Source organism: Jatropha curcas, chromosome 9, assembly GCF_041381405.1.
Source record: "Jatropha curcas cultivar XTBG-Jc1 chromosome 9, XTBG_Jcur_1.0, whole genome shotgun sequence".
Classification (NCBI taxonomy): domain Eukaryota; kingdom Viridiplantae; phylum Streptophyta; class Magnoliopsida; order Malpighiales; family Euphorbiaceae; genus Jatropha; species Jatropha curcas.
Window position 1 is genome coordinate 9138909 of NC_143159.1, and position 12578 is coordinate 9151486.

At 32.0% G+C, this 12578-nt stretch overlaps 1 protein-coding gene and 1 long non-coding RNA gene across 2 annotated transcripts; one reads left to right on the forward strand and one right to left on the reverse strand.

The window, feature by feature from the left end:
* Positions 1–21: 21 nt before the first annotated feature.
* On the reverse strand, positions 22–9792 carry LOC149493577 (citrate-binding protein-like). The gene is given in 6 exon segments (XM_089726157.1): positions 22–212; positions 659–689; positions 691–809; position 8781; positions 9436–9575; positions 9578–9792. Coding segments are annotated over 6 exon segments (621 nt in total). The 5' UTR covers positions 9717–9792.
* On the forward strand, positions 1156–6476 carry LOC110010226 (uncharacterized). Its single transcript, XR_002285203.3, has 2 exons — positions 1156–1524; positions 1597–6476. It is a non-coding gene; the product is annotated as an uncharacterized LOC110010226 (long non-coding RNA).
* Positions 9793–12578: the final 2786 nt, after the last annotated feature.

The following is a 12578-nucleotide window of genomic DNA, read 5'->3' on the forward strand; positions in this document are numbered from 1 at the left end:
TTTAAACACTCTTATCGAACACTAGTGACTTGAATGATCAGGCGCTTCATAAACTCCACATTTGAAATAATGCTCCGCCGGGCTGTCATCGTTGACGATCAGTTTCTGTTGACCATTTACGAAGACTGTGATTTCCTCTTGACCTACATTGTGGATCACATTAACTCTTAGCCACTTATTGTAGATATCTGCAGCCACCGAGTTGGAGTTGTCAGTAGGGATGCAAGTGAGATGAGTATTTTAGGATATCCAATCTGCTCCGATCTGTTTAATGAGTACGGATAGTTATAAATAGAGGTTATAGATGGATACGGGTAGTGAAATTACAACTCGTAACGGATGGGTAGGATGCGGGTATTAGACTCTAGGTACCCACTATCCATTACCTGCTATAATAAATAGTTTTGACATGAATACTTGCGGGAACCCTACCAATTTATTAGTGAAAACACATTTTAAATAAATTCGGATTTGGATAGTTTAAAATGTGTGGATACTCTATTCGTTTAAGAGGTACTTTAAAACGGGTTTGGGACGAATACAGGTAATAAAATTTTAAATAGATTTTGGACGGATATGGATAGTAAAATTTTAAACAGATACAATTACAGGTAGTTCAAAATTCGTGGGTATCAGCCCCGCTTCCATGTATAGTTGTAAGCCTTCAACTCTCCGTTGTAAACCCTTAAGTTGCAGAGCTGTTGCTTTCTTCACTGCACCAAATATTTGCATTACTATTACTCCACTGGTCCCTGTTGGAACATATAGCTGCCCTTCAAATTGCCAAACTCTAGATGAGTAATTATGTCCTTAGAACAAGAGAGAAGGTACCTTTTATTATGTATAGTAAGAACTAAATGCATGTTTATGTTAGGGGTGTATACGATTTAGTTTTGAAAATACAAAAATATTTTTTATTAGTCTTAAAAGAACTTTTTGTGTGGCTCATTGAAACAAAAATTTAGTTTAGTAATTACTTCCTCCATCTCATAATTTATGTTAAGGATTAAGATAATTTAATTAATATGATTAAGCTATAATTTTTGCTTCATTTTTTTTTCTAATATACACTTATGTTACTATCCATAAAAATTAAATGATTCATATTAAATTGTTCTTGAAATTAATCAAATAGTATTTGATTAAATAGAGCTTTACCGGGGAGTTAATTAGTTCTCCCTTGATGGGAATTAGGGTTCTTTCTCTTGGGAATTAGAGTTTCATTTGTTTTGGCGTCTAGGGTTCCTTCTGAGGTTGTTGTTATTCCTGACGAGGCTTGTTCTGAGGATTTGAGTGAAGTTTAGCTATGTATTGCGGGAAAGCTATGGATTGAATGTCCTTACAATAAGTTTGATCTTATGGATTTGATGCAAAGGGTTTGGAAACCCAAACATGGAGTTGTGATGAGAGAGTGGAGTAAGGAGGTCCTGTTATTCCAATTCCAGCATTGGCAGGATCTGCAATACGTACTAGTTTCACCTTGGCACTTTGAAAAGCAGATTCTTGTTGTAAAACAAGTCACAGGTGATGAGCTACCGTCGTCCTTAGAACTCTGCTAAAATATAAATGCTTACCCAACTTCTGTTATTGCTGCAGATGATGTGGACACTTATACAAACAATGTGAGTTACTGTCAGATAGGAGGGAGGTTGATCAGTTTGCTCTTGCTTTTGATGAAGGAATTAGGGCGTCTCCTTTTAGAAAATCAGTAAGGCTAGCGACGGGTTTTGAAGGTTCTAATTTTGTCACTCGCTAGTTGTTTCCCAAACCAACATAAGGCAAAGTGGATAAGCATATTCCAGCCGCACTAAATATTGACGTTTTAGGGAATTAAGAGTGAAGTGAGAATCAGGAGGCTCTTCTGAGTGCTACAGCGGCGGACACTGATGAAGTATTAAACATGCTTGAGCAAATGCATGTTAGAACTGCGTTGCGCCAGGATAGTTCAGGTACTGATGAAGATGAGTTTACCAGGTTGATGGGGGGTACTATTTTGACACATGATTCTGACCCGATCTTGCAAGCTCAAATTCCTTCGATCCAGGTAACTAAAAATAAAAGCCCCAATTCAGCTGTGAACCTTCCCATTCTAAAAAATACTGCCACTGCCACCTCTGTCCCCATAAATTCTCCGGATAAAATAAATTCCAATAACCACAACTCCTGCACTGAACTAGGTTTTTACCATGTTCCTATTATTCTCGATTCCCCACCTGATCAATCCGTCCTCCTTGGACCCTTGCTTTGCTGCTAATCTGGTTAAACCATATAATTCCATTTTTCTCCTCTTAAACCCGATTTAGGCCCACCTTCTCAAAACAAAACTCCACCAAAAATCTTGTGGAAACGTATGGCCCGAATAAATCAAATATCGATTTCCCCGTCAGACTTAGTGTTAGTTGGTGAGAGACGAAAAAGTGTTATTCAGGGTGTTGCGCAACAGTTCGGTCAGGAGATGGATATGGGTTTAAAGAAATTAAAAAAAGAACAGGGGTATTGTGATTGTTGATTTTGATAATTTATCGGCGGAGGCATTCGCAATAAGTCTTTTACTATGGAACTTTAGAGGGCTTAGGAACCAGGATGCAATTTGTCAATTGAAGAAGGTTTGGGATTAGCGTTCCGTGTGATGAAAGGCTTGGTAGGAAAGGAGTTTTGGCTCTGTTCTGGTCTGATTTTTTTCGAGTTAAGCTGTTGTCATACTCGGATCACCATATTGATATTGAGATTGATGATACATGGCATTTTACGGGTTTTTATGCTTAGTCTGACGAATCGAATAAGCACTTGTCTTAGGATTTATTGCGTCGATTGGTAGGGAATTATGGTTTACCGTGGTTGTGCGGGGGAGACTTTAATGAGATTCTCTATAACTATGAAAAGAAAGGAGGGAACTCTCGTCCTCAAGCTAAAATGGATGCTTTTCATTCTGTTTTGGACAGTAGCGGGTTAGGCGATCTGAGTTACCAAGGGTATAACTTCACTTGGTCGAATGGTCAAGAAGGAGAATCTCGCGGTTGAAGTGCGACTTGATAGGATCACAGCCTCCATGACGTGGGTTAGTCTCTTTCTTGAGTACGCTATATCTCACTTATTTCGTTTTTGCTCAGACCATTGTCCCATTTTCATATCTCTCTTGAAATCGGCTGTTACTAATTGTCGAAGATGTAGACCTTTTAGATTTGAATCCATATGGTTGAGAGATAGTACTTATAGGGAGGTAGTACAACAAGCGCGGGAGGGTTCAGAGGATTTTGGGTTTCGGGTTTCCATTGAAGATAAATTTAAGAGATGTAGTGTAGCTTTGAGAAAATGGGAAAAAAAAATTCATTTTGGGCGTGTTTCAAAAGAAATTTCGGATTGTCAGAAGAATCTCCATGAGTTGCAGGTAGGAGTTCAGTGTAGAGAAAATATAGCTCTCTAAAAGATTCCGGAATCAAATTTAAAAGAACTTTTAGCTAGGGAGGAGCTTATGTGGCTTCAACGTTCTAGAATTAATTGGTTAAGGGAGGGGGATAGAAATACAACTTTTTTCCACCAGAAAGCTGATGGTAGACAAAAAAGAAATCAAGTTGTTAGCATTCAAGATGAAACGGGTCGACTTGTTGATAATGAAGATGGCGTTCGTTTGGTTTTTTACAGATATTTTTGAGACTTATTCACATCTTCTAATCCATCTGCCTATGATAATGTGTTGAATTCAGTAGAGCCAAAGGTTTCTATGGATATGAATGTTGATCTATGCCGACCTTACAGTAAAGAGGAAATTGTTGCGACTTTGCGTCAAATGCAACCTTCCAAGGCTCCTAGGCCTGACGGTATGCCTCCTCTATTTTTTCAAAAATTTTGGTCTATTATTTGATCTTCTATTGTGGAAAAAGTCTTGTCTGTTTTAAATAATGGTGAATCTCCTGCATTTATAAATCGAACCTTTATTTTTTTGATTCCTAAAGTAAATGATCCTTCTCTTACTTCTCAATTTCGTCCTGTTAGTTTATACAATGTATTTTTAAACTTATTACCAAGGTCATAGCTAATAGGGTGAAATTCATTCTTTCGTAGGTTATTAGTTAGTCTCAATATGCTTTTGTGCTTGGTCGTTTAATTACTGATAATGCCTGATAGCCTTTGAAATTTTCCATTATACGAAGAATAAATCTAGTGGGCGAAAATGCTTTTTTGCATGTAAGCTTGATATGAACAAGGCTTATGATAGGGTAGAGTGGTGTTTTTTAAGAGATCTGATGCTAAAAATGGGATTTGTGAGTAGTTGGGTGGATCTTGTGATGAGATGTGTTTCAACTGTTTCGTATTCTATTCTTATTAATGGAGAGCTTCACAATTATTTTTCTCCTAATTGAGGGTTTAGACAAAGAGATCCCCTCTCTCCATATCTATTTCTTTTCTGTGCAGAAGCTTTTTCCAGTTTAATCAGGCAAGCAGAAGTTAATCGGCTAATCCATGGCGTGAAGATCTGTCCAACAGCTCTAGCAATTTCTCATTTGTTTTTTTGCAGATGACAATATTATTTTTGGTAGAGCAAGTGTCGGAAGCGAATGTATTAAAGAAAATTTTGGAGATTTATGAGAAGGCTTCCGGTTAGAAGATAAATCTGGAGAAATCTGAAATTTCATTTAGTAAAAATATTTTCATGGTGTCGCAAGAGGTGATCTCCAATTTGTTGGGAGTTAGAAGCATATCTGGCCACAGCAGGTATCTAGGTTTACCAGCAATTATAGGGAGAAAAAAGAAGCAAGTGTTTAGCACCCTTGTTGATAGGGTAGCCAAAAAACTAAAGAGATGGAAGGAATTATTTCTCTCAAGAGCTGGTAAGGAAGTCTTGTTAAAGTCAGTGGTGCAAGCAATCCCTAATTACACTATGTCCTGTTTTCTCTTACCAAAGGATATTTGTGCTAAAATTGAATCTTTAATGGATAATTTTTAGTGGGGTCAGCGAAAAGATGAGCGTCGTATTCACTGGACTAGTTGGCATTAACTATGTTTATCCAAGTTTTGGGGAGGTCTTGGGTTTAAGGATCTGCACTCTTTTAATCTGGCTATGTTGGCTAAACAATGTTGAAGATTTTTAAACAATGATGAGTCGTTAGTTTTTAAATTTTTTAGGGCCAAATATTTTCCTAACTGCTCTTTTTTGGAAGCACAGCCGGGTTATCAACCTAGCTTCACTTGGAGAATCATTATGGAAGCCAGATGGATCATAGAAGAAGGGAGTAGAAGGGTCATTGGTAATGGTGTGAGTATTCCCATTTGGCGTGATACATGGGTTCCTGGTTTGCATGATTTTAGAATCTCTTCTCAGCCAAATCTGTTGGACGAGAATGCAACTGTGAATAATTTAATTGGTTTCAACACAGGGTGCTGGAATGGGGATCTTATGGTATCTTTGTTCTCAGAGGAGGAGGCCAAATGTATTGTGTGAATACCTTTGTGTCTTCGTAGAGGAATGGATGTGCTCAATTAGGTTCATCACAAATTAGGCCTTTTCAATGCGAAGTCAGCTTATATGGCTGCGTTTAATTCCGTAGTTTCGTCTATAATGTCCAGCTCTTCTCAGTGGAGTGAAGTCCCTTATTAGAAACTCCTTTGGAACCTTCATTTCCCCCCAAAGTTGAAGCACTTTTTTTTATAGAGTCTGTTCCAGAAAGCTCCCTACTAAATTAGCTTTACTTCAGCGAACTATCCCAGTTGACCCTATTTGTAGTGTTTGTGGAGAGGAAAATGAGTCTGTGGAGCATATTCTCCTTCACTGCCCTGTGGCTCAAAGGGCTTGGATGCTAAGTCCTCTTCGGCTTTCTATCCGCTCAGATGAGTCGTTATTCAAGTCTTCGTTCTTTAATCTCGTTGATTCCTTTCAATCGGAGCAGTTGGAGGTTGTGGTTGCTATAGCCTGGAGTATTTGGAAATCGCAAAATGCTTAGGTTGTTCTAGAATAGTCAGCTTTCTAACCCTTTTATAGTCAATCAAGCACTATCTATGATCCATGACTTTCAATCTTCAGGTATGAATTCTGTTTCTCCCCCAACTGCAGGTTTAGTACAGAAATGGTCTCCCCTGATTGGTACTTGTGTAAAAATTAATTGTGATGCTGGTGTGTTGAAGGACTGAAATTGTTGTGACATTAGTTTTGTTATTCGTAATGAGAGAGGGGAATTGATGGCAACGAGGTTGACACAACTTGATTGTGTCTTAGAGGTTCAGGATGTTGATGCAGACGCTGCCATTTTTGCTCTAGAGTCAGCTCTTGCTCTATCTTTCTCACAAATTACTTTAGAATCGGATTGCCTTCTACTTCTTCGACAATATGCCTCAAAGAAGTTTCCCCCAGCTGAATGGGGTACCAGATTGAGTAGAATTGCTGATTTAGCTTCTCATTTCCAATTATTTTCCTTTAATTATATTCCTAGACATTATAATCAGGTGGCCCATAAGTTAATGTCTTTGGCTTTATCGGTTTATTCTTCTGAGCACATTTGGATTGAAGATGGTCCTAGTGCCATTGTTCATATTATTCAAGGTGACATTTCAGCTTCTTTAGTTTCTGAATAAAACTGCAGTTTTAATTCTCGAAAAAAAAAAAAAAAATAGAGCTTCACGGGAAGATTAAAGGTTAATATGTTAATTTTGTTCATATCAAGATTTAATTAATGGCAATATAGTAGTTGATTATTATATTTATTGACAAAGAAACATATTAAATAAGGGTAAAATAGTAACTTTCAATATTATTCGCTTCTAAAAAAAGAAATAAAATAATAATTTGGAATGAATAAAAATAGAAAGTTAGACAAAAATTACGGAACGGAGAGAGTAATAAGTAACAAATTAATATTATTTGACTTTAATGGAACTAATTCCAAAGTTTGGTCACCATTTAGCGTAAACAAATATTTGATCCCTCGGGTTTGGTTATAATTACAATTTCATCATTCTTAATGCACAATGCACTCATTAGTAATGAATTTCAGTTCTCTCAAATTATTTAGTCTTTTATCCAAAAAGTGTTATTTTTTGCCATTGAATAAAAGATTTTAAATAATAATTCAATGCGTAAATATGAGATATTAAATTATAATATCATATTAAATAAGAATGATTAAATAGTCAAATATTACAGAAATTCAACAAAATTATAATTATGACCAAATTTGAAGGAGTAAATAATTATTTGCCCTTAATATAATTTACACAAATCCAAATTGAACTGAATTATCAAGAGAAACTATATCGTTTAGATTATGAAATCCATAATTTGGTTAGTTTTATTGGGCTTATAGTTTAATATCTCCTCCGTCCCATAATTTTTGTCTTGATTTCATTTGCACATGGATTAACAAAATTTAGTTAATATAGTTAAAATATAATTTTTACCTTATTTTTTCCTAATCAGTAATGCTATTTAGCACAGTTTGTGTCAGCTCAAGAGGCGTATTTTTGAGTTTTACTTATTGTATTTATATTTTACAATTTTCAATTGATTAAATATTATAAAGTCATAAAATATCCTTTACAATATAATATATATAGAAATTTTGTAATTAGATTTGAAATCCAAATTATTTATTGATTTTTAAGCAATATTTATTGTAGTTAATGGTTCCAATGAATTGACTTTTTTATAAAACGAAGGTTAAAAAAATGCCAAAAGAGAGACAAGTATACTAATATAATATCTAGTACTTTATATAATTAACTTCACTAATAATAATTTATACTTTAAAGAATTATATGATTTCTACTTTAAAGAACCATATATTTTAATATGATTTGTACTTTAAAGAAATAAAATACAAGTGTCAAGGTTAGAATATATATTTTATCATTATTAAGTGTTATTCCATATGAAATATTAAATAAATATCTCTTAGAATATATATGTATAATTGTCAAAATTAAGTAGAAATCCTTGAAAATTATTTGAAATTAAAGATTTTTTGCTTAATCAAATTAGAGAATTGAAAACTCACATAAATATTTTATTTTCATTCATATTATTCCTATTAAACTTTATATTTATTATTTAATTTAAATAAAGTATCAATTTATATTTAATTCATATCAATATTATTATATATTTACTATAATCTGTGATAGTATGGATTTATATTTAATTTGAAAAAAAAAACATTTGCTTCCTTAATTAATCTAATTATAATCATAAAGAGTTTTTAACTAATCAAATTCATAACATTAGAAAATATTATTTAATTTGAATCTGGATATATCACCAGATCGTATATGCACTTACCATTAAGTCATACCTTGGTGTATATATTATTTAATTCGATTAAGTACATTAAACATCTTTGCATAACGAGTTACTCCTATAAATAATTTATACTTGTTCATATCACTAACATTAGGTATTTTTATTTAATCAAATTTATATCATACTGAATTTGATGAAATACGTTACTTAAAATTAAAGATTTCTATTTAATCAAACTAATTAATGAATTATATGCAATTTGATTATTTACATTAATTTTTTTAATATGATTAATCATAATAGAGATTTTTATTTAAACCAATTGACGATGTTATGTATTTCAAATTCTAATAATTATACGTATGTGTGTGAATTTTAGGATGTTACAATTCACGTTTAATTTTAAATTTCATGAAATATAATTTACTATAATTGTTCTTTATTTGTTAATTAGTTTTTAAATATTTTATTAAATAATATCGTAGAATTATATAAGTTATACATATATAGTTACTATAAGTATTATACAATTTTAAATATTTACTATAATCACCCTTTCCTAATATTCCACTAAAATTAAATGATTCACATTAATTTATGCTTAAATTAATTGGGCAATAAATCAAACATTTGATTAAATAAATTTTTCTTAAAAGATTAAAGATTTATATTCTAATTTTTAATGGTAATATAAGAGTTTGACTATTATATATATTTAATAAGGGCAAAATACTAAAATTCAAATATTATTAACTTCTAAAAAAAAGGAAACAAAACAATAATTTGGGACGAATGAAAAAAAAAAAAATAATTATAGGACGGGAATACATTATTTTCTCAAAACTGGTTTTGAATTTAAAACAATTTTAATTATTCAACTTCTCAAATCATTACTAAATTTTAATAATTGTGAAATCCTTTATAATAAAAATGATGAAGCTATATATTCAGTGTTTGTTCTTTCCCTCAAAACCATCAAATTGAATGGTTTTCTAGTCTCTTAAAATTATTAGATCATCCCATATGTTATAATAATTAGCTTCCATTTATTTTCTGAAAATAATTTGTTTAGAAAATATGTTTTTTGATTTTTAGATGTTTGGAATGTTGAGGAGAATCAGTCAATGAAAATAAATGGAAAATATTTTTTAAAAAAAAGTTATTTTTTGAAAAGAAACGGTGCCTTGGTTACAGAGAGAAAAGGTTACCTTGATGTGCATTACAGTGCGAGGCCTGGTAGGGCTGCCTTCCTTGAAAGGCTTATCATTTTCATAAACCCAGAAACGATGAATCCCATCATGGAACCTGTAATGCTCGTTCAAGTGTTTGTCATATGGTTTTTGTATTCAAAGTCGAATGGCACCTCACTAAAACCATTGGCACTAGGATCTGCAAAACAAAGATTGGTGTCTTTCAGGAAGCTAACGTTGACAGGAATCAAAAGGACAAAACTGTACAACCAGCGGTAGGAAAACAGATTCTTTTCCATGTGTCCTGGTTTTTTCTTAAGCTTTTTACAAAAACTTACAAAAAAAATTTATGCAAACGGTGTTCTTTGAAAAGGATTTACGAGAATGGTGTTCTGTTGACATTTCAAAGGCATTTGTTCAGGTTATAGTGTAACAAATGCATTGTTGATATGACTGTAACAAAAGTAATAAATTTTAATCTGTTTTACTATTGTCCAGTGGCTTTACAGACCAATATTCTTTTTCCGCTCTCTTTGTTAAATGTTTTACTATAAGTGAAACAATGTCGCAATATCATGAAGAATATATTCTAAGCTTTTCTAAAGTACACATGGTAAGATTAAGATTCCCACTATGAAAGGATACATTGTTGCAGTGTAAGTATAACAATTTAAAAATATAAAACAAGAAGGAGAAACAAGGGAGAAACACAAATTAAGACTGTGAGTAGGAGAAGCAATGTAATGTATAAGTTCTTTCCTTTAATAATTTCAACCTCTTATACAAGAATATTTTCCTTCCCAATAGACATCTTTTGCATAACATCAAATTGTTCAAGTGTTTTGTGTAAATAAAACATTGTTACACTATTAATAACACAATATGTGTTTTATATTTGTAGGTTGTTACAATATAAGTGTAACAATAACAATAGTTTATTGGTTGTTACACTATAACATATATGGAACTGTGCAAGAATATTTTCCTTCCCAATAAACATCTCTTGCATAACATCAAATCGTTCATGTGTTTTGTGTAAATAAAACATATTGTTACACTATTAATGCACAATATGTATTTTATATTTGTAGGTTGTTATAGTATAAGTGTAAAAATAGCAATAATTTATTGGTTGTTACACTATAACACCATGGAACTGTGCAAGAATTTCAAAGGTAGCGTGGGAATCTCATCTATGGATCAATTGCACCTTTGCGTTGGAATCTCGACAAAGAATATATTTCTTCCCATATTGTGATATTGTTTCACTTATGGTATAACATTTAACAAAGAGAGAGGAGAGAGAATATTGGTATATAAAGCTACTGGCAAAACATATTAAAATTTATTGCTTTTGTTCCAGTCACAGCGTAACAATGCATTTGTTACACTATGATTAGAACAAATGCCTTTGAAATGTCAATTGTAAATACTTTTTGGAGAACACCGCTTGCGTAAATATTTTTTTGCAAAACAACATTTTTGTAAAAGGCCCCTTTTTCTTAGCAAACCCCTTAACATCAACTCAAGTGTTCTTATTTACACTCGTATGTATAAAGTTCTTTATGTAAGAGAATATTTTTTCCAAGTGGTTGTCACTTTAGGGCAAGAAAGTGATGCTTCTCAAAATGGAAACAGAATTGGTGTCTTTAGAATTGCTTTAGCATTGAAGTAGATAAGGAGTCTACCTTGCTATTATTAAGTGTAGAATAAAACAACCCTTACAGTTACACTAATTTCCAATAGGTCTGGCTAGGTAAATGGGCTCTAACTTGTAAAAAATTACAGATAAACCTAATGGATATGAAACAATAATATCTTTTGTGTTCATCGTCTTGTTTGATTTCATGGTTGGCGTTCTCAACTTGCACTCTGTAACGCTTGGATAAGAATTATCTCAACTTAAAGTAGCATTAATTATTTTATTTTATTTTTACTCTTGTCTAGATATTTACAGTAAACTTTATTTCAATTAAATGAACATTAATTAAAAGGTAATTTAGTCAATTACCATTTTTTTTTTCAGAATTCACGTGATTAAATCATTTTATTAATTTTTGTGAAAAATTAAAAACTATCAAATTTAACGGAATAGATGAAATATTGAATTTAAATATTTATTCAATTACTCGTACTAGAGTTAGAAGTTTTGCTATGGGAAAAGGTATTTTGACTCATAACGAGCTAAGATTATTAGATAGTAAGTATCCGCTTTGCAGTCAATTTCAAGTTTTAGGTTTAACTTAGGCGGAGTGAATGAAAATTTTGAAATTCAAAAATGACATCCTCTCTTCCTTTATCAACCAACAACAAACAAAATATCAAATGGACTGAGATTCTCAAAGCATTACTAGTTTTATGATACTATCCCTGCTTCATAATACTTGTCATATTTTGAATTTCACGTCCTTTAAGAAAACTATTAAATTTGTCTAAGTTGTAATAAATTATTAAATAAATTGACTATATTACTCTTAATTTAATACTAATTTTTTAAGAAAACTATTAAATTAAAATAATAATTATTGGTCCTATACAAATAGTAAATATGGAAAAAAATTTTAATTATTTCTTGAAACCACAAATATGACAAGTATTTTGGAACAAACTATTTCCTCAAATCTGACAAATATTATGGAATAAAGGTAGTACATTTTTAGATGTAAGATTTCAATTTCCATCTAATTCCTTTTTGTTTTGTCTCCCTTCTCAAATAATTTCATCTTATAAATCAAACAAAGTGAAGAAAAATTATTTTGGATTCTTCAACAAGGGAAAAGATTTATTGGTGCGTGAAAAAAAGATTGGATGGCTATAAAAATTTAGTGAAGAAATCCAAATCCCCTTGGTCCATTGTAAAAGAGTGGTGTTCAATGCAAGTAACATATATAAAGAAAATATTTTTCATGCTTAGGTAGGAGTGATATTTAAGGGTTTGTTTGGTAAAATTAGCTGTTTTGAAGCTAAATATTACATGAGTTAACTTTTTCATAGAATGTTATTATAATTTCTAAAAACTAATCCAACTGCTATGTTACCGAATATCTTTTTAAGTAGCGTTTCACATTTTAAAAAAGCTACTTAAAAAACTGTTATCCAAACAGTCTAAGTGAAGCTTTAGCGACTTCCTTGCAAGCAAAGTTCGCTTGCGATGTAGTACG